Source organism: Notechis scutatus, chromosome 2 (assembly GCF_049901735.1).
Source record: "Notechis scutatus isolate UNSWTSFEM ecotype Mainland chromosome 2, rNotScu1.2, whole genome shotgun sequence".
Taxonomy (NCBI): domain Eukaryota; kingdom Metazoa; phylum Chordata; class Lepidosauria; order Squamata; family Elapidae; genus Notechis; species Notechis scutatus.
This window is the reverse complement of record NC_142010.1, coordinates 225,611,767-225,638,076: the sequence shown is the minus strand read 5'-3', so window position 1 is coordinate 225,638,076 and position 26,310 is coordinate 225,611,767. Positions and strand designations below refer to the sequence as shown.

Here is a 26,310-nt window from a genome sequence, read left to right as displayed (position 1 = left end):
ATATTGAATCAATGTATATTTTTTTATTTAGAGGGAGTATAAAATAAAGTGAATAGGCTTGAATGTTTTTTAAAATATAGGGTGAAAGATTGGCTGCTGAATATGGTAAGAACAACATATGATGGAAGAAAAGCATGTTTGAAGATTGGCGTGGGGAAAATAGAAGGTGCATTGGCTATGTTTGCTGCCTTGAGTTATTTGTAAAAATAAAAGGCAAAATACAAATAAAAATTATGAAAATTATGATGACTTTAGAAGACAGTTTGTGGGAGCATGAATATGATTATGATTGGCTAAGAATCCAAATGATTTATTAAATGTATGATGCAAAAACAATGAAGAGGAAAACAAACATTAAAGATCAAAGTAGCTGTGTTTGACAGGATATAAGGGAAACATTGCAAGAAATTTAAAGATGTGCAAATGCTGATTGGTGTTATATATTTGTTGCAAAAAATGAAGAAAATTTTTCTGTTAAATCATTTGTTGACTTTGCTATATAGTGTGACAATTAAGTATGTCAACAAAAACAAAATAAATGGAATGGGAATACAGTACTTAAATATGTGTGGTAAAACCAGAAGAAATGGGCCAAGAACAGATGGGTGATTAATGAACGTGACTGAGCGCAATAGTGATTCAGAAGAAGTGGTTAGAGGTGGTTTGACAATACAGAAAGAATTATTGAAGAACAAATTGCAAAACTAGTAGTATACAAAGTGGTTAGGTTGAAAAAAAGAAGGAAAACCAGAAGTTGTAATAAGTTGGAATTGATAAGATCATCAATAAGTGATAAGTTTAAAGAACCAAAACAATTCATGAAGTGAATTTTAAGGACATAAATCTATGGAGGGAAACAATATGCTAAATATGTAGATATAAATTAGCTTGCGCTGCATTTGTTTTTCATTTTTAACCCTTAATTTTGGGGGCTTTACATTTTGCATTGTAACTACATATCCAAAACAGAATAAAGTGATGGGTATGTTGATGAGTAAATCTGACATATTGCTATACTACATTATAAATCTGATATATTGATATACTACAAGCTCTACATGCATTGCTTAACTTGGCTTACTGACAAGAATGCTGAGCTGAAAATGAACCTTCTCTGCATTTTCCATTGGTTTGGAAAGGAAAGCTGTATTTGTATAATCAGCTTTTACTGCTCCCTAAAGAAACATACATTTTTTTATATATTTTTAATATATACCTTATCACATAGAACCAGGTCTGCTGCATTATGCTGTTTCTACTTTAATTAAATAACATAATTATAGTATTAAAAATGTGACAAGTTTATATACTAGTCTCAGCCATGACAGAATACATGGTCCAATGTATGCCAACTTTATATATACATAAGATTCAGAATAGGAGGTGAAAGCCAAATGCTGCAATAAACTGCTTCAAAAACGCTAGAAGTTCAAAGACACGACAAACTTTGGCCAAAAAAAGGTCGCAGTATTTTTCCGCGTTTTACAAAACCTGCGTATCCTTCAACCTTTTCGGGATTTGATGAGGCGCCCCCAAATTTTTCTTGTTCTAACTTTTACAAATGGGTGACGCTGCAGCTTCAGGGACTCTTCTTCGTGCCAGGCTTTTCCTAACCATTTATTCCTCTCGATCTGGCCAACCCCAGACCTCTGTGGCATCTTCCAAAAATCCACCATTTTGCTTCTGTCATAAACCAGGCTAGGCAGAAAAAAAGTATTAGGGGATTTGCAAAGAAAGACCCGTGTAAATCTCCTCCAAAGCAACACAAGGCATACAGAAACACTAATCAGCAGGCCAGGTTTTGTCACGTGACGCTTATAGCGCCAGTAACATTCAAGATGTGACGCACCAGCGGGGGGGGAGGGAAAACAACAACTCGGGGACATCGCCTTGTAGGGCAGGACTCGCAGCCAGATTTGAATGGCATTCCTTTCGACGGGCGAAATGGAGCAGGTTGGTCTTCCTTTAAGTAAAAGTCTTTCTTTCTCTCTCTTTCTCTCCCCCACACTCCCGTTAAGAAGAACACGTGAAAGAGAAGAATGAATGGGAGAAAGAGCTGAACGCAGCGCCTGCAGGGAGTTGTGGTCTTCTGCAAGCGCGAAGGCTGCTGGGCGTTGTGGTTTTGCAACTGCGGATAAGCTCAGGCTGGGTGCGGCAAGAACGTCTGATGGGAGTAAGCAGGATGTGGCGAGGCAGACCGTAATAGGGGGATTTAAAACAAACAAACAAACATCCTGCTATGTTTGGCCCCATCACAGGAGTCTATGTGATATCTCACTGTCGGCCTTCCTTAGAGTGCTATTCTCCAAATCTTGAGATACTTCTGTATTTTGAGTTGAAATCCAACTATACATCTAAGCTCCCCGGGCTGCAAAAATCCTTCCGACCATTAGCTGATGCCAAACTTACCCCGAATAGAAAGCCTTGGTTCCTCTTCGTTTGAATTATCCAGATATTTGCAGCCCGGATTTAATACTCCAGTGCTTGATAGAATCATAATTTCACAGCCTGAAATAAATAACTGTATGTATGTGCTACACAACTGTTATATTTAGAGAATAGAATAGAGGAACTGAAGATTAACATATTAACAGAGTTGGAAGGGACCTTGTAGGTCATCTAGTCCAACCCCCCTGCTGCCGCCCAAGCAGGAGACCCTACACCATTTCAAATGGCAAATGACAGTCCAATCTCATCTTGAAAGTCAAGTGATGAAGCTCCCACAACCTGCAAAGGCAAGCTGTTTCATTGATTGATTGTTCTCACGGTCAAAAAATTTCTCCTTATTTCCAGATTAAATCTCTCCTTGTTCAGTTTTCATCCATTATTTCTTGTCTGGCCTGCAGGTGCTTTAGAAAATAGCTTGACCCCTTCCTCTCTGTGGCAGCCCCTCAAATATTGGAAGACTGCTATCATGTCTCCCCTGGTCCTTCTCTTCACTAGACTAGCCAGGCCCAGTTCCTGTAACCATTCTTCATATGCCTTAGTCTACAGTCCCCTAATCATCCTGGTTTGCTCTTCTCTGCACTTTTTCTAGAGTTTCAATATCTTTTTTATAGTGTGGTGACCAAAACTGGATGTAGTACTCTAGGTGTGGTCTTACTAAGGCTTTATAGAGTTGTATTAATACCTCATTTGATCTTGATTGTATCCCTCTGTTAATGCAATTTAGGATTGCATTGGCTTTTTTGGCTGCCGCTGCACACTGCTGGCTGGTTGTCCACTAAGACTCCAAGATCCCTCTCAGTTACTGTTATTGAGCCTGGTTTCACCCAATCCATATGTGTGCTTTTGGTTTTTCTTGCCTGAGTGTAGGACTTTACTTTTCTCTACCAAATAAATGTTTCTTCTCGCTCCACTTTTAGCTACTGTACATCTGCAATTTAACCCAGTTATAATTTAAACCTAAAATAATGAGCCTTGACAGCCAGTTTGGTATAGAGGTTAGGCATCAGGCTAGAAACTAGGAGATCATGAGTTCTTGTCCTGCCTTAGGCACAAAGGAAGCTGGATAACCTAGCCCTACAGAGCAGGCAATGGCAAATCACTTATTATTATTATTATTATTATTATTATTATTATTATTATTATTATTATTATTATTATTATTATTATTACTACTATTACTACTATTACTACTATTACTATTACTATTACTATACACAAAAATGACAGTATACACAGCAAACGAGATAACCATGCTGGGTTTCGTATCACAAATCACTAGTTGAACACTTCCCAAGTGTTTAGGACTGCGTGATGTATCGGCGGATTATGTGAGCAGATCCCAGTAAGGTGGCCTTCTGCATCTGACCAATGGTGATCTTGTCAGCACCAATTGTTTTTAAGTGCTTGCCTAGGTCTTTAGGCACAGCACCCAGTGGGCCAATTACCACTGGAACCACCTGCATTGTTGTTGTTGTTGTGTGATCAGCAGAAATAAAGGATATTTAATATAGATGGGATTCCTGTAAAGAATTACAGATTGGGAAGTTGAAAACAATCCCAAAGAAGGGAATAGTGAGCCATTTCAGAACTGCCGCCAAGAAAGCTGCACAGATACATTAACTAGGTGACTAGGAGTCAAATTTGAAGGAGAGTTTATTTTGAATAAATACACTGCTCAAAAAAATAAAGGGAACACTTAAACAACACAATGTAACTCCAAGTCAATCACACTTCTGTGAAATCAAACTGTCCACTTAGGTAGCAACACTGATTGACAATCAATTTCACATGCTGTTGTGCAAATGGAATAGACAAGAGGTGGAAAGCATAGGCAGTTAGCAAGACATCCCCAATAAAGGAGTGGTTCTGCAGGTGGTGACCACAGACCACTTCTCAGTTCCTATGCTTTCTGGGTGATGGTTTGGTCACTTTTGAATGCTGGTGGTGCTGTCACTCTAGTGGTAGCATGAGACGGAGTCTACAACCCACACAAGTGGCTCAGGTAGTGCAGCTCATCCAGGATGGCACATCAATGCGAGCTGTGGCAAGAAGGTTTGCTGTGTCTGTCAGCGTAGTGTCCAGAGCATGGAGGCGCTACCAGGAGACAGGCCAGTATATCAGGAGATGTGGAGGAGGCCGTAGCAGGGCAACAACCCAGCATCAGGACTGCTACCTCCGCCTTTGTGCAAGGAGGGACAGGAGGAGCACTGCCAGAGCTCTGCAAAATGACCTCCAGTGGGCCACAAATGTGCATGTGGCTGCTCAAACGGTCAGAAACAGACTCCATGAGGGTGGTATGAGGGCCCGAGGTCCACAGGTGGGGGTTGTGCTTACAGCCCAACACCGTGCAGGGCGTTTGGCATTTGCCAGAGAACACCAAGATTGGCAAATTTGCCACTGGCGTCCTGTGCTCTTCACAGATGAAAGCAGGTTCACACTGAGCACATGTGACAGACGTGACAGGGTCTGGAGACGCCGTGGAGAACGTTTTGCTGCCTGCAACATCCTCCAGCATGACCGGTTTGGCAGTGGGCCAGTAATGGTGTGGGGTGGCATTTCTTTAGGGGTCCGCACAGCCCTCCATGTGCTTGCCAGAGGTAGCCTGACTGCCATTAAGTACCGAGATGAGATCCTCAGACCCCTTGTGAGACCATATGCTGGTGCGGTTGGCCCTGGGTTCCTCCTAATGCAAGACAATGGTAGACCTCATGTGGCTGGAGTGTGTCAGCAGTTCCTGCAAGACGAAGGCATTGATGCTATGGACTGGCCCGCCCGTTCCCCAGACCTGAATCCAATTGAGCACATCTGGGACATCATGTCTTGCTCCACCCACTAACGCCACATTGCACCACAGACTGTCCAGGAGTTGGGGGATGCTTTAGTCCAGGTGTGGGAGGAGATCCCTCAGGAGACCATCTGCCACCTCATCAGGAGCATGCCCAGGTGTTGTAGGGAGGTCATACAGGCACGTGGAGGCCACACTCACTACTGAGCCTCATTTTGACTTGTTTTAAGGACATTACATCAAAGTTGGATCAGCCTGTGGTGTTTTTTTCCACTTAAATTTTGACTGTAACTCCAAATCCAGACCTCAATGGGTTGCTAAATTTGATTTCCATTGATAATTTTTGTGTGATTTTGTTGTCAGCACATTCAACTATGTAATGAACAAAGTATTTAATAAGAATATTTCATTCATTCAGATCTAGGGTGTCTTATTTTTGTGTTCCCTTTATTTTTTTGAGCAGTGTAGTAGCACATAAACGCTCACGTTGCTGTTTTATTTTGAATATGGCATATTTATAAAGTGCCTTTTTAGACAGTGTGCCAGGAAGCATAAGTAAATAAAAAGTAATGATAAATTTAAAAAGTAACACTTAGCCCTATGTAACAAGGGAATTATAATTCACTTATAAGTCAAGATGAATATTTAGATTCAGGTTTGAGAGAGATCAACTGCAGTAATAAATTAGTTTCTACAGTTTCGGTACAGGCTAGGCCTCACATAGGTTGAAAGCGCGTACCAGGAACAGAGAACATCAATCAACAAACACGTCATCATGGGCAAATAACTGGAATGTTAGCGCTGATTTGCTACTTAGTACCTTTTAAACTGACCATGTAACTGTGATTGGATGTTACTATGTGTGCACTAATATTCCTACTCATGTAACTTAATGATTGGATAGACTTCACTGCTTGTGACGTATCACTGTGTGTTTTTAATAAAAGAGCTTCCCCGAGCTTATGATAGGGGCAGCTCACCCAAGATAGAACCTGCGTTGGTGTCTTTCTTGATGCATTCGACCACCCAGTGAGAAGCCTTCCTAATGCGGAGCAAAGCCGCAATCAACTGAACCAGTTTCACTAGGAGAGAATCAATGCTGAAAAGTATTTTGCCAATCTATCACTTTTACTGGCAGGCATATGAGTAACAGAGAGCCTGTTTGATGTAGTAAAGGTGCTGGATTAGAAGCTGAGAGACTGAGGTCTGCTTTAAGCACTAAAGCCACCTGGGTTGGGTGACCTTAGGCCAGTCACTCAGTCTCAGCTCTAAGAAGAAGGCAATGGCAAACCATTTCAAAGATATTGCTAAGAAAGTTGCATGGATTAGACCAGGCAAAGCCAGGAGTTAAGAGTGGGTGAAAGATGTGCGCGCTCTCTCTCCCCCTCCCTCCCTCCCTCTCCCTCCCTCCCCACCCCTCCCCCACTCCCTCTGACACTGATACAAGAATGAAAGCTAGAGTGCCAAATGAGCATTTTCCTACCTATCTTTTACTGTAACTCATCTAACATGGAAACTAAGGCTATTTCAGTCTAAAATGAGGTCAAACACTGAATAATTAAAAAAAAATAAAAAGACACAGAATAATGCTTAGAACTGATAAACTACTACACTCTCCAATACTTCCCCCAAATATAAAAAGGTAACTGGAGGGTAATTATGCCAATCTCTATACTTTGGAAAAGACTCCTGATGCTAACATCCATAATGCAGACTTTAATAAGAAACTACATCAGAAATTTGCCTTATTGTGAATTTTGATCACATGACCACGAGGATGCTGCAATAGTCGTAAGTGTGAAAAATGGTCATAACTCACTTTTTAAAGTGCTGTTCTAACTTCGAACAGTCATTAAATGAACTGTTGTAAGTACTGTACTTCCATTATCTAAAGCAAGGAATATTATCAGAATAGATGTACAGGTAGTCCTGAACATAATTTTGGTCATAAGTCGTGTTCATAAATTGCTGCGGTCATAAGTCAAAACCATACCTGGTTTTTCAAGCATTTTTATGGCAGTCATTAAGCAAATTATGAGGTGATTAAGTAATCTATTTTCCTAAATGGAAAGAAACCTAAATATCAGTAAAAAAAATATTGCAAATCATAATCACATAACTCTGAGGTGCTGCAACTGGTTGTAAATGTGAGCCAGTTGCCAAGTGCCCAAAATTCAGTCATGTGACCACAGTGGGGGGCGGTGCAAGGTTTTACAATAGCCAGACATGGTTTATGAACCCTAAAATACCTTTTCGGAGGCATCATAATTTAAACAGTCATTAAATGGCCAGTCATAAGTCAAGGACTACTTGTCTATCAAGAGGATATGTATAAAATTTATTTATTTACTGTTTTAAAGCAGGATAGATATTTTTAAAGTGTTAAGTAGCAGATTAATTAAAAATGCAGATATAAACATACGTATATATTATAAGTGAGCAATGTGTCAAGGTTCCAAGTAATGAATCCAAACCATTCAAGCACTCCGAGTCCTTCACCTTTCTCAGAGAGCTGTTTTATTGAGAACATCATTTCAGCACGAATGAAAATAAAACCGGCTCTAAATATTTCCCATGGTTTCAGTCTAATTAAAGAAAAGATAATTCCCTCCCTCATGGTCACAGGTCACATTGTCCAATTAGGTGTTCTGGCATTTCCTTGGCAACTCCCCTCAGTTTTTGGCTAGCACCTGTTGAGATGACCTTGGTTCCCACAAGATGGTCTGTTGTCATCTGGGCTGACATTCCAGACGCCTCCCTCTCCCACACTATGTGGCAATCTGAGAAACGGAAAGATGGCTGCATCAGGCCTGAACCGTTTCGAAGGTGACACAATGCCCATTGCCTGTTTGATGGAGAGAGTTAATAACACTCCCTAACTACAACCATAATCATAACTCTCCATAACCAGAGCCGCACGGTGAAAGCTAGTTTGGATCATAAACAGTGGATCATAAAAGAGCCTGAAGGCCCTACCAGAGAAGCAGCCAGCCATTAAAGATTCCTTTTTTCTCCCCCACTTTCTCCCCTTAGATTTCACATCTTTGTATTATGAGCCTGCTGCAGCTATTAATGCTGTGCCAGTAGCTTTGCTTTCAGCCAGTTCCTTCATAGTACATCACATACTATTTTGCTTGTTTCACTTTTTAAGAGGCTGTTTGGCAGTAGGAAGGCTGACTCACAGGAAGATTGAGGATTGGTAAATGCAAGCTAAATATCAAGTAGGATTTTCTGTAGACATTGGCAAGAGCTGATTGCGGCTCCCTGTAGCTGAAATCCTCTCAGTTATCTATAATGTGATTTATTGGTCTCTTTACCAACTAATATGGATAATAAGGTTCCAGTCCACTGTGTGTGACTGATTGGTGTGTGGCATTGTATTTTATTTGCTGAAGCTTGCATTAAGAAAATGCTATTTCAATTGTTCTCTTAGTGTGTAAAAGCCTGTTCACGTCACTTGGATTAAGACTTAGAAATATTGCTTTATTGAATAATGTTCATTCTTTATAAAATGCCATTTTTAAAATAAAACATCAATAGTGCAGACAGTCCTTGACTTACAACAGTTCATTTAGTGACCGTTCAAAGTTTCAATGGCACTGAAAGAAGTGATTTATGACCATTTTTCATAGTTGATGCTTCACCTTTGAAGCATCCCCATGATTGTGTGATCCAAAGTCAGATGCTTGGCAACTAGTTCATACCTATGACCATTGCTGTGTCCCAAGGTCAAGTGATCCCCTTTTGCAACCTTTTGACAATCAAAGTTAATGGGAAAGCCAGATTCACTTAACAACCAGGTAAGTAACTTATCAACTGCAGTGATTCCATTAAGAACTATGGCAAGAAAGATCATAAAATGGTGGCAAAACTCACTTAGCAAAAGAAATTTTGGGCTCCATTGTGCTTGTAAGTCGAAGACTACGTATATTGTTTATATGGTATAACAAAATATGTAAACTGCTTACAGTTCTTAGTCTGTTCTTTCTAATATAAATCTTCACTTTCCCACCTAACCCCAGCTTCTTTTCAGTTTTTTCTTTGCTGGATAAGGCACCGCTTCTCCCTTCTTCTGTTTGCTAATAAAATGTAAACCTTTCATGTGTTTCTCCATAAGAAAAAAAAATAGCAGTCCTTTTCAACTTTGAAGTTCTTTTCCTATAGGAGGTATTTTCTGAAGAACAGAGTTTACACACATGTATAAAGCCATAATACAGTTTGGCTTTGTTAAATCTACTCAGATAACATCATTTGCAAGCCATGTCTTACCCAATCCTATTAGTAACTATTTAACATAGATTGACTGAAATAGAGGAGTATTTAAGAGGGCTATCAGCCACCTACAAATTAATCTTTTTCAGTTTGGAATACAGCTTTTAGGATTATCTGCAGGAAAGCAGGATAAGTTATGGCAAACTCCACTCCATAGTAACGTTGTACAGGCCCCTTCCTTTAAGTTCACACGCTTGGATTTGACACTATTATACAATGGAGCTTGAGTAGAGATGTCGCTACACATGTTCAGATGCCACAAAAGCACATCTTTGCTTGCTGGTAAAAAAAACCCAGCTCAGATAGTCCAGGAGGTTTGTTTTTGTTTTTGCTGGTAACTGTCAAATTATCTTCTATATTAACTTGATCTGGCTAATTGAGTTTCTGTACTAAAAGACAAAAAGAACTATGCATCCACTATGTCTATTTCCCTGTCATGAATGTGTAATTTAGATAAGTGAGGCTTTTATCTTGATATATTTCTTAATAAACCTATTTTTGCTTCAAATGCCACAAATGTTGATTAGCATTTATTGATGGCTGGGCTAAGCCCATTCCTGAAGTCCACAAAACAGTGTTTTCAACAATTTATTTTTAATGGGGCCTTTTGTAATTCCTTCAGTATCCTCTCAACACTGCTTGTGAAATAATACATTGTTAGGGCCTTGAATTACTCTCAGGTGGAGAACTTTATGCAGGAGGCTATCAATACCCTGTTGTTTCTGAGTTGATGCCCATTATATCTGGTCTGGTTCCACAGTTATCTGGCTACATTAAGCCTGTCTTTCTCCAGCATTCTTCCTTGCAGTTGATCACTTTGGTTTCTCTCTGCCTATTGAGGTGCACCCTAGCAACACTGTTTCATAGAAACTGGGTTATATGTGCTGGTGAGCGTTGAAGTTTCTGGCAGAAGATCTTTGGTTAGTGGGGACTGATTCTGGGTGGATTTTATGCTAACTTTGCTCATTTGGTGCAAAGGGACATTCAATATATTTTCCTCCTTTGAGAATTCTTTAGATGACTACATGTTGGCACTGAACTGGTTCAATACGTTAATTACATTCAGGGACTCACCATATGGATCAGAGTGAGATACCTTAAAACAATTTTATTTCATTAACCACCATCACTCTTGGATGAATAATGCTTGTTTTATTTTCTTTCAGTTCTGTTTCACGATAGATTTATGGACACATAAATCTTATCTGCAGAATTTGGATCACCTCTGCTTTTTAGCTAAAGATAGCTGACCACTGTGACTGACTGCCAAAGACTTGATTCCTTTGGGTTTGTTTGTTTTGCAGATTTCACATGGGAAGGAAACTTGGGTCACCCTTCTGATTCCATCTAAAAGGACTGGTGGATCACATGTTTACAAATCTGCTTTAAAGTAAATTCAGTGATGATGGCTTACAATCCCATTTATTTTGCAAGGGAACATCTTAATAGATAGGAAAGTCCTCCCCTGCTTCCCTGTAGCCCAAAAAGCTTTCTCAAAACCTGCTACAATATGTTGGGAGACCCTCCAAAATGATTTTCAGCAAGAACTGGAAGACCTTATGAGGAAGAAGAGAGCAGATTTCTTATAGTGCACTGTTGGACTTTTCCCTTAGGCCAATTGTTTTTATGTTCGTGTTAATTTTTAATGTAATTCTTTTTCTTGCAGGATATTAATGAAAGCAGTATAGTCAAACCATCTAAAAGGAAAGTGTCTAATCCAGTTTATGTTGGTAGAGAAGATGATATTAAAAGGCTTCAGAGAACAACAGCCACTGTCCACGAGAGACAAGTTGTTATTTTCTACCATGGTGGACACTTTTATGCTCTGGATTGCCGCTGTTACCGTAAGAACTTAAAAATGATATGCATTGAGACTTATAGAACTATTAAAGTAGCTACACTTAGGAAGAACAAAACAAATCCCTTGCTGGGTTAATGCACATATTATTTAGTCCTGTATACTTCTTGGACAGTGAGGGGCAGTTGGGAAGCTTGTAAGCAGGGAATGCATGCTATATCCCACACCTATCTATGTTCCCCAGCCATTTGTGCTCAGAGCTGTAATATTTCTGAAACTAGAAGTAAGGTACAACCACCATAACTAATAGCTCTGGTTTAATATATTTTTTATCTTTTAATAGATTCAGGCGGTCCCTTACATCTTGGTGAAATAGAGGTAGGTAAACACAATACCACTTAACACGATAGCTAATGCGGTAACAAATAATTTCATATAAATGAAAGCATCAAAGGGTGGGAACATTGCAAATACAATTAACTAAAAATGATCAGAGAATATTTGTAGGTAGACAATATATGTGTCTATTTCTAATGTTTATGAAAAACATTTTTCTTCTTCCCTTGTGTCTGTAGGACATCAATGGACAACCATGCATTATTTGTCCTTGGCATAAATATAAAATAACTCTGAATACAGGTGAAGGATTGTATCAAGCAATAAATCCCAAAGAACCATCTGCAGTACCCAAGTGGAAATCAAAAGGAGCAAAACAAAGAACTCACAGAGTCACTGTGGACAACGGAAATGTTTATGTGACTCTTTCAGATTTAATGGAGTACAAAGAGTCTGACTACTATGCTGAAAAATACAAAACAGAAAAAATGGCAGAAAAATAAGATTTTTGAATAACATTTTGCTTCCTAGGAACTTGAGTGAAAAAACTGTTGAATATAGGTACAACTCTTACAGCTACAGTTGAGCTCAACATTTCTGTTGCTAAGTGAGATATTTTTTAAGTGAGTTTTGCCCCATTTTACAAGCTTTTTGTCACAGTTGTTAAATGAATCACTGCACTTGTGAGGTTAGTAACACAGTTGTTAAGTGAATCTGGCTTCCCCAATGATTTTGCTTGTTAGAAGGTCGCAAAAAATGACCTTATGACCCCGGGACTCTGCAACCGTCAAAAACATCTGAATTACTATAAATCATGCGACCATAGGGATGTTGCAATGGTCATTAGTGTCAAAAATGGTCATAAATCACTTTTTTCAGTGCCGTTGTAACTTTGCACAGTCACTAAATGAACTGTGGCAAGTCGAGAACTACCTGTATAAATTCTGGTCTTGTTATCTAAAAGTCATTCTGTGACTTTTACATACATTCGCTTAGTAAAACTCCCTCAGTGAAAAAGGTTTTTGTCCACCATCTGCAGCATTTTGTGATGGGTTGGACACGACTTTGCAACTAACAACAAGAATCCATTGTAATTTTTAAGCTTCAGGTGAGGTATTATTGTCACCCTGATGCCCTCTTAAATGTGTTATGTACACCAAAGTAAACAGATGCTTTACTTTGAGCTTAAGTGCTAGATCTGTATACACTATTAAGATGAAACAAACTATTTACAGTACAAACTTTCCACTAAACCGTTCACTGGGAGCATATTGGAGCCTTTTTGTAAGGATTTCTGGTTGATGTATGTACTATGCCCTATTTTCTTTCTAACCAACTACTTGTTTACATGTGTTAAAATCCAGGCCAGGCTGGGTAGAGGAGTTGACTGTGGCACCAGCACTGTAAACATCTGGTGGATTTGGGAACAGACCCTGTAGGAAATGGAGCTCATGGGCCTGGTTAAAGGTGCTTGTCACATGGTATCTGTAACGCTTAATCAGGACTGGGATTTTTGCAAACAAGACTTCTCTTTCTCCTCTTGCTGCAAACAGAGCCCTTTTCTTCTAATGGTCGGAATTTGTCCATTAAAAAGGTTGTGAGTAACAAAGAACTCTTTACACAGCTTTGGAACAACTTGGCACACACGGTTGTGTAGGAGGGGCTTTTTCAGAGCAACATGCCTTCCACACAGTATGTTGTTAGTTGTCTGGCAAAAAAGGTTTCTAAAGGGGGAGAATCCAAACCGAACCAAATGCCTTCTCTTTGGAATTGTAAGTTATGGAATTCTTTTTTTTAAAGTATAGTTTTCAAAAAACGAGTGTGAGAAAAATGTATATGTGTAGTAATAGAGTTGAGAGACAAAGAAAGCTATGAAATTACGAGCTTTCTGGACAAGGGTCAACTAAAAGAAACATCAGCATTTCCCAAATGGTTTTCTAATGATCCGCTTGTTATAATTATTCCTTCTTCATTTTTTAACTTTAATTGGGTTTTTGTTTTCTGACCAATCCATGGATGTTCTAAAAATATTTTAAAATCAATTTTCCTTGCCCAAGTAATGTGATTACTTTTTTCAATTTTTAACGTACCTTTTTATTTAATAATAACACTTTTCTCTGTTTGAAATGAAAGCTTCCTGAAACTTTTACGGGACACCTGACAGGTCCTTTATTCATAAATCAGTTTTTTTCCTCCATTGGGCAGCTTCTTAAGCAGTCATGCCAGGGCTTACAGAAGTTACATTGGCTTTATTATCAGCCTGGAAAAAGGTGCTTCGTTTGGATTTCTGCCTTTGCAAAATGTATCTTCCATATACTTTGCACAGCCTCAAAGCATATAAAAACTTGGCATTTCTTGAATGGAAAATGAGAACCATGTTCATATATTTGTGTATTTAATAAAGCAGTGTGGATATAGGGTGAAAAGTCAAGGCTGGGTCTATTCTACGTAAAAAGAATAATTATTGTTCGCTTTCTTGATCCATTGCTGCAAGTAGAGTATGGATGCTTCCACTATTTTGTGATGCTTTAATAGGAAACATTGAAGAGTCTTGTTGAAGGGGGGAAGTTGCTTCGGGGATTTTGGGAAATCCATTTTCATCCACATCTTCACTGCTGCTTTCCCTAGAAGTGTCTTCTGTTTGAACGATGCCTTTTATTTTTGCCAGCAATTTGTTAATGGAGACTGCCTGTTCACATAGAAAGAGATACTTTTGTTTAGTTAACTTTAGAGAATCTGACATAGTACATTTTTCCTAATTTAAGGAGAGTGTGTTTCCCTGTAGCTTTGGTATTGGTTGGACTGTATTAATTTCATTTATTAAATTTGTATGCTGCTCATCTCCCCCATAAGGTGAATCTGGGCATTAATTACAGCAAAATAATAAATCACTGGAAAGGTAAAGCTATGACAGAAATAAGCAGGGGAGGTTGACATCTGTATCTAGTCTGGTGATCGGGTACCATAGAACTGAACTGAAACTCTTCCCCCTGAACAACCAGGAATGCAGACACAAAGCATCAAAATGGGTGATGCACATCTTGAAAAAGGCTAGCCTTTAATTATGTGATTGTGGCTGCCACCTTGACTTTTTTTGACCTATATCAAATTACCATCATCTGTGGTGACTGTTTGGCTGTCACTTCCTTTTTTTTCCCATTCACAACTCAAAAATGCATTTGAAAAATGCAGTGGCCTGATCAAGTTTGGAGGCATTATTGATGGGGATAATGGTGGCTTCACCTCCCCCATCTTCTTTTTTCCTTCTTTAAACCTGCAAGGTGGAGGAGGAATGAAAAATTGAATAGATGGAACCATTCTTATTTTTGTTGGTTGTTACAGCCTCTCACTTCTTTGTAGAACCAACAAGTAAATTTATATACTGTACTAGGGGAACAGTCAAATGCAGAACTAGCTGAGATTCTAGATCAGATGAGACAACTTAGTTTAGGCTGTAGTGCTGTCATTTGTTTTATTCTAATGTTAGCTACCTTCAGCGTAATTGTTGATAGAAAGTTGATCTATTATACAACTCAAATTAATGTTCGTGGTTTCGTGTGGTTTTCATGACTGTAAAATAAGTTAGTAATAATAATCTGCAAACAGTTCTATACTCGGTCGGTTCCAGTGTTAAATCAATGAAATTTTTTTCACCCAAGTTTTAACTGTTGATTTTAATTGATTTAATTTTAATTAAAAATTTGCTGCCACATTTTATATTTTATAAGTTGCCTTTATAACCCACATGGAGCAGAGTATAAATGTAATAATATAATATGAAAAATTAAAATGAAATTAAAATTTATGACTTCAATCAGAACATTGAAAGAAGTTTGGGCTGTATCTTAACATTTCTTAAGACATACTGCTCTAACTTTTATTCATATATTAGGGTAAAACATAAAAGCTACAAGTATATTGGCTTGGTTCTTGTAGAAGACAAGATAGAGCTGGGGACAGTGTTAAGCAAGTTTTTTGAATGGAAATGAGAACCATGTTCATGTATTTCTGTATTTAATAAAACATTGTGGAGATAGGCTGAAAAGTCAAAGCTGGTCCTATTATATGTAAAAGGAATCGTAAAAAGAATGTAAATTTTTTAAAGTTGTTATATTCCCACAAAGGTCTAAATCCAATCCCTCTTGAATCTGTTAACGCTTATCTGGTACCAATTTAGTGTTGAACTCTAGTTGACTAGATTCTCATTTATAGGTTTGAGAAATAAATCTTCTGAACTTCAAATTAATGTATGGCCCTGATACTTTGTTCCTGACATTTCCTTCATCAAGCCAAGTCATTTGTAATCATGGTTTGTAGCATAATCATGGCATGTGGGATAGTTATAGTTGGTTGTATTTGCCAAATACATTAAGTCATACTATTCACAGCTCACTAAACAGATCTAAGTTATAACCAAACCATTTTGTGGCTTAATGTGATGTTTGAATTCATTTTTTTCTCATAGGTAAATGAGATATGAGATCTATTGGTAAGATTCTATGATGATTGATTATGAGTTTACTTGCTGAGAATAAGATGGTATTTTGTATGAGAAAAGCTGGAGTAACAGTTGTTTATTAACCCACCAGAAAAATTAATGCTGCATAAGAAGCACACATTAAGCTGGTAAGGGCAGCTTTGGCCGGGTAGGAAATGATATCATAAAAGAAGACTTTCTTGTCCTGAAGAGAGAAAACAGACAGAAAAAAAAATCATTCATTCACTTTATAATATAGTGGGTGTGATCACTTCAATTTAAAATCCCACAGTTTTCAGTAGAAGAATTAAGCTATTGTTCCTTAATAGTGTAACAAACTGTTAGACAACATATGAAGCTGTCTTTTATAGCAAAGGAGCTTCCATATTGAATTCCTGCTATTACTAATTAAAGGACAAGGGGCAGCTCTTTCATCTGTTTTTTTTTTCTTCCTGGTAGAGAAAAAAGGATGGATGGAGCTAGGAGAAAATAGACTTCGAGTTTTATCTGACTAAGACAATGCAGTTTACTGATTCTCTGGGAATCACTTTCAAGTGATTTAGCAAGTTGTTCAGCTTGTTAGCAAGTGAATTCAACCATTCAGTAAGCCATTAATTAGCAATCGGGTTTAGCATGCCGTAGTCCTTGCTTAACAACTGTTCTGTTCAGTGACTCTTCTACATTACGACAGCACTGAAAAATAAATTTGCAACTGGTCCTTGCAGTTAGGATTACCCTAGTCACATGGTTATCATTTCTGCACTTCACAGCTGGTTTCTGAGAAACAGAGTTAATGGAGAAGCTAGCGATAAAATCACAAGTCACAGTTATAGGATGTCTTCCCTTATGACCATAGATTACATTATTTGCTTAATGATCAGAGCCAGAGCAATGTTAATTGCAGCTTAGTCACATGATGCTTCACTTAACAAATCTGTCACTTAAGAATGGGGGTTGTTAGGAATATAAGTCACCTAACAGGTATTTGGGTTAGAAATATATAAACCAGGATAAACATTTTAGTACTACGTCTTTAAGAGATTGCAAAAACTGCAATTGGGTGTGGTTTTTCAAACAGCCATGAGATGGAGCCAGAAACCTGGATTGTCTTAGTCTGAGTCTCAGAAGAGAGTGTGAGTGTATCTCTGTTTCCTTCTGTTGGAAAGTATTGCCGTTGCTCCATTTTTCCTAATTGACTGATATTCCTGGATTTGATGTAAGTTTGTTACTGAACTGTTTTTTGACACTGGACTTTGTTATTGAATTATCCCTGGATTGAAAACTGACTGATTTAACTTGTGAATGACTTTGGATTGCTTATTTTGGACTTTGCTTAAACCTTTCTGGAAGTAAAAACCTACATTTACTGTACAGTGTATCTGTGTGCTCTGTGTGTATTATTCCAACACTACTCTCTATACGTCTCCCTGTATGCGCTCATTCTCCTAACGGGGAATTACCTCAACAGGGGTTGCTGGTCCCAATTGTCATTAAGCAAGGATTACCTGCATTGTGTGAATGTAGTGATCAAGTAACTAAGTTGGGCCAAGATATCTGTCCCCCATATAATTTTGAGATGAAAACTCTTTTTAAAAATATAGGTCTACTTCTAGGTCATATCTAGGTCATAAAATGTGATTTATAAATTATAAATTTATACCAGAGGTGGTATTCAGCAGGTTCTGACCAGTTCTGACCAGTTCTGGGCAACCAGTAGCAGAAATTTTGAATAGTTCGGAAAACTGGCAAATACCACCTCTGATTGGCTCCATCCCCATCTATTCTCTGCTTCCTGAGTCCCAGCTTCTTTTGTTGCCCTGCACAGGAGAACGGAGCTGGAAAGCAGGTTAGTGGGGTGGGGAGGGAATGGGATTTTGCAGTAATCTTCCCCCAGAAGTGGGGTTGGAATGGAGAGTTTGCAGTATCCTTCCCCTGCCATGCCCACCCTGTCACCTCCACCAAGCCACACCCACAGAACCAGTAGTAAAAAGTTTTTGAATCCCACCACTGGTTGACACATGCTACGTTAATATAGGGGCTAAACTGTTGTTTAGTGATATGTTTAACCTTAGCACTTTCAGAACAGAACTTATTTAAGAAGTTGTGAGGGATAGCTGAATTTACCTACTTTTATCCTATACAAAGGTTGTTTGGGAGTATTTGATGTTATCAAAAGGCGTCGTGATAAGATATTTAGCTCTGTTAATTTTCTAGCAAGCTGTGGCTGTAAGACTTTTGCAATGGAGTTTGAAGACTGTGATAGTGTAGTTAGTCCATTCACAATGATCGCTCCATGAGCTGAATAGAATGCCCTGGTGATAACAGACTCAGATTTCTGCACCCTGTGATCTGTTTCCTGAAATAGAAATAAAAAAGTTTTTAGATTTAGAATGAAAATAGTCAATTTGTTGGATGATACTTACATGCAGTTACATGCCTATGTGTTGACTATATTTACACACACACACACACACACACACACACCCTAATGGGAAGGATAAAAATATAATAATTCCATTCCATTCAAAACAGTAAAATTTTATACTAAAATAGTCTGCTTATAAATAAGTACTTTATATTTCTATTATTAGATTTTAATTATTACATTCTAATATTACAGCTTCAAAAAGCTTTACTCTATTTATAAAGTCAGTTATTCTTTCAATTGAATATGATCACTATTTCTAGTAATCTTGTTAGCCTTTTTGCATAGGATTACCACTGTAAAGCAGAATAAACTATATTAAATAAGAGGTTACAGATTAAGCATGAATTTATTTATTGTTCATCCATTAAATGCTGTTAAGATTATTAGTACAATTCAGAAGGGTATATCCCATGTTCATCCACTGATAACCAGGAGGGAAATGTCAGCACATTTTAAAAAAACAGATACACCAAATCTTGTTGTTTGGGAGGGAGTGGCCAATGCTAAAAAAATTAAAAAACAAACAGAAACCATCCATCCATAGTTGACAATAGAGAGGGGAAACTTGAACTGGAAATGGGGGAATAGAAAAGGGTCGTATTTATTTGGAGCGCACAGTGGCTTAAATTTTAACCAAGGAGTGCCTGTTAACATTTTATTTCCCATCTGTACATAAATAATACACAGTTGGAAGCCTGGAGACACTTCCTGTTGTACTAGTGCAAACACAAACCACTTATCTTTCTAGACGGGACTGTAATATACAACCTCTTCCTCAATTCACCCCTAGCCTGCATTGTCTCAAAAGGTATCTTTTCCATTTCCTGACAGAAGAAAGGCTAACAATCAGTGTATCCCTTGCATTTGGCAGCATAGCAAGCAGAAGTCTCTACTCTGATTGGGTAATATTTGTCATGATAGGAATACCCCCCCTTCCTATTGGTCTTTGTCTTTCCTCTTGGGCTGCTGAACCCTGCTCAGAAAGAACCTTCTTAGGGTTTATTACATTGAACTGCTGAACCATTGACTTATCTAAAGGGGCCAAGTTCACATAACCTGGTTCCATGTGTCACGTCAGATCTGAACACAAATACAGCCTCTCACTTATGCTGTAAGTTTATACATTGTCAGAGAGAAAAAAAAACCCTTTGCCTTGGTTTATTATTTATACTTCATTTTTAGAAACAAATAAGGGTCATATGCACTCAAGACAACCTGCTTTAAAGTGAAATTTATTTTCTTGCACTTTTCCAGGAGAGTGTCTTGACTCTGCTGCCTATATTGCTATCCTTCTGCTTCAACAGCATAGTGGTTAACATGCCTTATCCTACTTGTGGGACTGATATAGCTAGTTTTAGCCAGAGAAACTCCATTTTGTTAAAAAAAACAAAACAAAACAAAAGCCTTCATTTTGCTCACCTCTGCCCTTAGATAGCAATAGCAATAGCACTTAGATTTATATACAGCTTTACAGTGTTTTACAGCCCTCTCTGTTTTACAGAGTCAGTATATTGCCCCCAACAATTTGGGTCCTCATTTTACCCACCTCGGAAGGGTCAACCTTGAGCCTGGTGAGATTCGATCTGCCAAATTGCAAGCAGCTGGCTGCAGAAGTAGCCTGCAGTACTGCACTCTAACCACTGCACCACCAAGGCACTGTTTTCTCTTTGGGACTCTTATTCTTGGAACTCAGAGCCTTGACTTAAAATTCCAGGAAGACTATGTGATACCCTTATCATGGTATTTGTACGAAGCCAGCAATTGAGCCAGAGTTAACTTCCCCTATCCTATCACATATAAATTAGTTTGCATACTTAATTACTAGCCTTATCAGTTAGGGACAGAAGGAAGGCTATAATATTTTAGTAATGAATCCACTTCTGGGAGGGACATTCTCTAGCAGAGCTGTGAACACTTTGTCCCTCATTGCCTATTGCTTGCTAACTATCACATGCCTGTTTTCCAAAGATGCATAAAAGCTATGCTAATTTGTGATTTAGTCCCAAGAGCACAACTCTTTGTGCTATACAGAATAAAAGGTTGCAATTTACCACCTTGTTTTATAAATTGGTTATTTCCAGGGGTGGGATTCAAATTTTTTAACAGCCGGTTCTGTAGGCGTGGCTTAGTTGGTGAGCATGGCTTGGTGGTCATGTGACTGGGTGGACGTGGCTTGGTGGTCATGTCATTGGCTGGGAATGGCCAACTCAATATCACTCACATCAAGGCACACATCTCCTTGCCTGGCCTCTCATGACTGTGGGGATGCTGCAACAGTCGTAAGTGTGAAAAATGGTCATAAGTCACTTTTTTCAGTGCCATTGTAACTTTGAATGGTCACTCTACACAAGCAAAGTTACCAGCAAAGGAAGGGGGAAAAACTCCAGAGACGTTCCTGAGACAGGAAGTCTAGTCCTGCCAAGAATGTAAAGGGTTAATGGAGAGGCAGTTCCTGTAAGCAATACCAGAATGTTTCCTTCCTGCCTTCCTTGCAGGATTAGGCCAGTAATTTCTTCTAACAACCGGTTATCCGAACTGCTTAGAATGTTAACAACCAGTTCTAGCGAATAGGTGTGAACTGGTAGAATCCCACCACTGGTTATTTCCCACCAGGGAAAAACCAATTCAGCATTTTTTGGGGGTGTTTATGGGGGGAGGGCAGTTCATAGTTTGGCCAACAGAGTTGTGCAAGTATCAGGGTTGAAACTTGCCACCTCAACTTCATTTATATTTTTGACCCCAAACTACCCACTTTTCACAGTACCTTCTTTGTTGAAGGTTAGATTGCTGGTGGAATGTTGAAACCCTTATTTATTTAGTAATATGATTTAGTTGATTTATTGTTTAAACTCAGGCATCAGTGCTGTGCTTATCCATTTGGGCTACTTGGAAGTTGAGGTGAATCCCTAATGCCTCTGGTGGCAACAAGTATGATGAAACTGGTCACTGAACTAATTAAAAAGTAAAACAGAAGATGGATAGAGATAGTAGCTCAGGGGAAGAAAAATAATAATTAAGAAAAAATGTTCTGGCCTACTGTGAAATTCAGGATCTATTTGAGTACACCAAGTTGTATGTCCAGTCCTCCAGAAAGATGAGTATTACTAGATTCACAATCCATGAGAGTTACTAGATTCACAATCCTCAGATTGTGAATCTAGTAACACTCATGAAACTGTTAAAAACGATGTAAAAGCACAGATACAAATCAAACATTCATAAAAATATAAATTGTTTTGTTTTGTCTCTAAATAAAAATATAATATAAACCACTAAAAAATTAAAGCAGTGAATGCAAGCCAAGCACATATCTACTGAAATCATATTAATAATTCATGTTCCAGTGATTCATAAATCAGTTCCACCTTTCAATAAATTTGATGAGTGCACCCACTGGAAGGTTTTCTTCTTTAAAAATATGAATATGATCTGCCTTTAATATATATAAATGGTGAAATCCAGGCTATGTCAGGCCCCCCAAAATAAAGACAAGTAGAGATACTTTTAAGCAGTTTTCTCTATTGGGGAAAGATTCTTCCTTACCTATAGTCAGACATCTTTCCAAACTAAAGCAATGGCTTGAATCATAAAAGGTATACTCTGAGAAGTTCTAGGGAGGAGCTGTCTTGACTCTCATTCTCCCAAGCAGACTATCTAAATTTTGCTATCTCTTGGTTTTCTGGAATGCAGCTCCCCCTCGTGAGAATCCAGACTACACTCCATCATAGGCTGGCTGTTCTGTGGCCAGAAGGGCTTGCTCAGTGAAAGGAGGAGGAGCAGGAGGAAGAGGAGGAGGAGATTATTTTTGTACAATGCTCCTTGCAGCCCACTGCTCCTAAGGGCTCACCCCAGTTTTGCAGACAAATGTCTGAGGAATCAAAGGAGTCTGTAAGATGAAGTTTTTGCAAAAGTCATAGCTGAAGCCCTCGCTTCAGTGTCAGCACAACATCACTAAATGCTTTAAAACAAAAACATCCTGATATATCAAAAACAAAAGATCTGTAATCTTCAGATCATTCTCCTATTTTCAGTAAAGCTAACACAATCTTTCTTCAAATGTTGACATGTCTATCTGATTGCATTACTTCAATTTTATTTTAGAAATCATTGGGTAGATATACCAGACTGGAGGTGCAAAAGGCTAGATGGCAGCAAAGGGTTAGGGTGGTTTGTGCAGTTCCTGGTACTTTCTAAGCTTGGTTGTTTGCTTGCAGATATTTCATTACCCAACTAAGCAACACCTTCAATTAAGAGTTTTTTTATTTTTACTGACATTTAGTAATCCTGTGGGTCTTTGCGGCCCAGGTCTGGTAGCTCCAACTTTACAAGCTCTCCTGCACTTGGGTGTTGGCAATGCTTTTATGATATTCTTTATAAAGGGATAAACAGATCCATGTCCTTCTATTGTATGACTAACATCAACATTAGTTAAACTTTACAAGGTAAAGCAGATATTTTGACTAAAATGTATCTACTTGCAACAACAGTTTTCAACCTTTCAATTGAGCAACTCCATTCATGTTACCTGCCTAACTACAGCTAACTGTGGGTTGTCCGAGCCAGTTACTTTGTTTGGAAAACATACTGAACCATAAATTGATAATAGAGTTTGAAGAACTTTAAGCCTAAAGTCTGGTTGGCTACCTGGTGGCTCAATGTTAGTGGATCAATGTGCCTGTTATATTCAGCATTGTATGCTATTACATTTATCATATTGTTTTATGAAAATGAAAGCAATTTCACAACTGTATTACACACTAATAATAAATACTGTCATTTGCTAAAACATCATTCTTCAACTTGATTCCCTGCTGCATACTTTTGCATAGATCTTCTCATCTTGAGCCAGTATGATAATTGCTAAGTGAAAATTGGTCACCAATTGTCAAGTGTTTTATTTCACAGGAAATTCATAATAAAAAACCCCATCCATTCTGTTCTGTTAAAACATAGTTGCAGCAACCATCCAAACCAACATGACTGATAAAAAATGTTGCAAGGAGATAGGGGAGAGTAAGGAGACAATTACCTACTTCCCTCATTTCTATCTCTTTGCAAGCTATTTTACAAGTTGGCCACTGTGACAGAGATAAATTCAAGATCACCTTTATTCTAGTATAAATTATATGTGTACATTTTTAGTATGATATAAAGGTACAACATGGATACCTGCATCATGAATAATTAAAATATAATTTTTGCTGCTTTTAATCATACTTATTTCTTATATGGCACTGTAACTTATGGTGACTCATACTAAAGAAAGTTAAACTAAATATGACATACACAGTATTGTAACAGCTTTTAAAATGTATTTAGTGAACTGAATATCTTTACTTTCATATGGTAAATTTTTCACTGTAATGTAAGCTGAGACTTTGCAAAATGGAAAGAAAATACAATGTAACAAAGCACCTTCTGAAAATGTTTAACATTCAGATAGTGAGGAAATGCAGTAATTAAGAAATATTACCTGGTTTGAGCGTGTCAGCCTCAATAGATTTGGAAATTCGTCCCTAATCTCATCTACAATTTCCAAGATGGCTCTCTGTATAACCCCAGCTGAATTGAAATACAATAATTAAAATAATAAAATCCTGATCTTCAAAATTAGATTTCAAATATGAAGTGTTGTATATTTGTAAAAAAAAATGGGTTAAATGAGATATAAAGTAGGGCTAAGGACTGAGTTGGTATCAATATTTGATTACTGTAGTGGGAAACCCATGTTATTTTGCTAAACTAGCATTGGAAACCAAAATGCCCTTCAGATTTTGTTAGGCCACATTCATGAACACAAGATCCTTCCCAATCTGAACCATATTCTGAAGACTATATGGTGACTGCCCAGTACCAATATTCCTTCCTTTTCTTCTTCATTGTACAGTGACCCAGTCCCAGGAAAGTCTATTCCCATTTTGAGGGCCCTAGAAGGACCCCTCCAACCTTATGATTCTATGATTCTCCCTCTTAAAGAGATTCTCTTTTAAGAATCTTGATTAGCAGTAATTTGGAGAAATAAAAAACCTGTTGCCATCAAGAGTTGGTTAAATGGTGGTATGGCTTAAGGACAACTTCTTATATGTATAAATTTTATTTATAGTCAATTTTTAGTCAGGTTGACCAGGTATGCCTCCTAACTGTTTTCAAGAGGTTAATACTTTGGCAGGACCACGGAACTTCATTACTAACTTCCTTTACTGTTGACTAAAATTGCAAGGGCAACTGGAGGGAATTAGATTTCAGAAATTTCTGTAAGGAAAAATATTGTGGGAATTTAGCTCATATCTCACATATTTCTAAACGTAGAGGCAGTTTACTGAAATTTCTCGCTCAATGACATTTCTCTTCGAGTTTGGTTACCTTAGCCAAATTCAACAATTATGTATTTGTGAATGTGTGTATTTGGTAGAAGCTGGATTTCTTTTAAAAATTTGAAAATTTAAGATGAAAATATTCTTAGATGTCATACCTTGTCCAGCAAATTTCCTGACAATCTCCCCACATATCCAGCCAATTGGCCTAAGAGCCATTTTTTTGATGCTTGCTACTACTACTTAAGTTAGAGGATGGTGTCTTCCAATCAAGTGGATGGTTCAAGCTACAAATGACAGCATCCCATACATATGCATATCTCTACGTTCAAGGCAGGAGACCTTTATGAGAACATAATGTACCTCTCAAACACAGTGCAACCTGGGGCAATCAGTGTGTCTCATGTATACCAAATTAGCCTCATTTTAACAGACAGGACTTTCAAATAGTTCCAATATACTGGAATGAAGGAATGTATGAGATAACCTGAAAACTGGGACAACCTCAGCAGATTTATAATCATTAGCAGAGTCAAACCTAAAATTCAAACCAATGGGGATTGGGGTGCAAGATTTCTGGGTTATACAAAATTCAGGACAAATAAATGCTCCAAATTTCATACTCTTGAATTTTAAAATGCAAGCTTCTATTTCTCAAGATTTCTCAAGATTTCTCAAGATCAGACTGAAGATTTCCTGATTTCCATCCCATTTTGTATAAAAATATTTTGATTTTAGAATCACCCAAAATATATTTTCATAATTAATTCTCTTTCCTACATTTCTTCGTTGTATCCTCTATTTGTGATTGTCTTCACATGAGATTACAGTCTCTCAAGCATTACATTATGTGCAGATTAGTTATTGTAATAACTAATAATATTGTAATAAAAGTTTGAAATACATGTTATTTTCAGAGAAATATATAGTTGAAAAGCTCATATAATTCTGAGCTATACATTAAATATCTTAGATCTGAAGGGCAAATAGAAAAAGTATCTATGGAGATTTTCAATGTTACAAAAATAATAACAATCATTAATGACTGGTATAGCACACTGCATTATATAATACACCAATACTATATCTGATTATTCTCATTTAGATGAAGTAATTTCAGCAAGCAAATATAAAAGGAAAAAATCACTTTATTTTAATATCTTCTTTTCACATGAGAAAACATATTTGTACAGCTTTCCATGTCACCTCAACATTTTATTTTTTAAAATCATTGTGCATTGGCTTTTTCAAATAAAAATACATCTAATAAATAATTTACATAGCAGTTTACTTTTGCTGGTTTTTGGAATTTCAACTTTTTATACTCTTTAGCAAATGTTGATTTATTAGGCATGTAGAGCTCTAGAAAATCAATAAAATTAATTGAAAATATTGGTATATTTTTAATTTTTGTTAAAAAAGAGAAGTTACAGAATATAATGAACAAAGATT

General features: G+C 37.7%; 2 protein-coding genes across 5 annotated transcripts; one reads left to right on the top strand and one right to left on the bottom strand.

The window, feature by feature from the left end:
• The first annotated feature begins 1,805 nt into the window (after positions 1–1,805).
• On the top strand, positions 1,806–17,492 carry RFESD (Rieske Fe-S domain containing). 2 transcript variants are annotated; one of them, XM_026672631.2, is made up of 4 exons: positions 1,806–1,953; positions 11,172–11,349; positions 11,647–11,681; positions 11,879–17,492. In XM_026672631.2, the coding sequence occupies exons 1-4, from the start codon at positions 1,921–1,923 to the stop codon at positions 12,140–12,142; spliced, it is 510 nt and encodes a 169-aa protein (XP_026528416.2). In that variant the 5' UTR covers positions 1,806–1,920; the 3' UTR covers positions 12,143–17,492. The 2 variants fall into 2 exon arrangements, with proteins under 2 accessions (XP_026528416.2, XP_087814289.1); XM_087958163.1 differs by lacking the exon at positions 1,806–1,953 and adding an exon at positions 8,732–9,033 and having other exon boundaries at positions 11,879–12,433.
• On the bottom strand, positions 12,727–25,085 carry SPATA9 (spermatogenesis associated 9). 3 transcript variants are annotated; one of them, XM_026672621.2, is made up of 5 exons: positions 25,017–25,085; positions 24,018–24,106; positions 18,245–18,472; positions 16,226–16,321; positions 12,727–14,328 (listed from the first exon to the last, which is right to left on the bottom strand). In XM_026672621.2, exons 1-5 carry the CDS (start codon positions 25,075–25,077, stop codon positions 14,101–14,103), a joined length of 702 nt encoding a protein of 233 aa, XP_026528406.2. In that variant the 5' UTR covers positions 25,078–25,085; the 3' UTR covers positions 12,727–14,100. The 3 variants fall into 3 exon arrangements, 2 of the variants coding, with proteins under 2 accessions (XP_026528406.2, XP_087814288.1); XM_087958162.1 differs by lacking the exons at positions 24,018–24,106; positions 25,017–25,085 and adding an exon at positions 19,278–19,374 and having other exon boundaries at positions 18,245–18,465; XR_015748124.1 differs by lacking the exons at positions 12,727–14,328; positions 16,226–16,321; positions 24,018–24,106; positions 25,017–25,085 and adding an exon at positions 20,091–20,296 and having other exon boundaries at positions 18,335–18,472.
• Positions 25,086–26,310: the final 1,225 nt, after the last annotated feature.

What these genes read in the sequence shown, in the direction of transcription:
- SPATA9 (XM_026672621.2), bottom strand. Translation starts at nt 25,077, where the DNA reads ATGGCTCTTAGGCCAATTGGCTGGATATGTGGGGAGATTGTCAGGAAA. An exon ending in CAGGAAATTTGCTGGACAAG is followed by an intron (nt 24,107 to 25,016) that starts GTATGACATCTA and finishes ATTTCAATTCAG; the next exon opens with CTGGGGTTATACAGAGAGCC. An exon ending in ATGCAGCATTAATTTTTCTG is followed by an intron (nt 14,329 to 16,225) that starts GTGGGTTAATAA and finishes CTATGTGAACAG; the next exon opens with GCAGTCTCCATTAACAAATT.
- RFESD (XM_026672631.2), top strand. Translation starts at nt 1,921, where the DNA reads ATGGCATTCCTTTCGACGGGCGAAATGGAGCAG. An exon ending in CGACGGGCGAAATGGAGCAG is followed by an intron (nt 1,954 to 11,171) that starts GTTGGTCTTCCT and finishes TTTTTCTTGCAG; the next exon opens with GATATTAATGAAAGCAGTAT. An exon ending in TCTGGATTGCCGCTGTTACC is followed by an intron (nt 11,350 to 11,646) that starts GTAAGAACTTAA and finishes ATCTTTTAATAG; the next exon opens with ATTCAGGCGGTCCCTTACAT.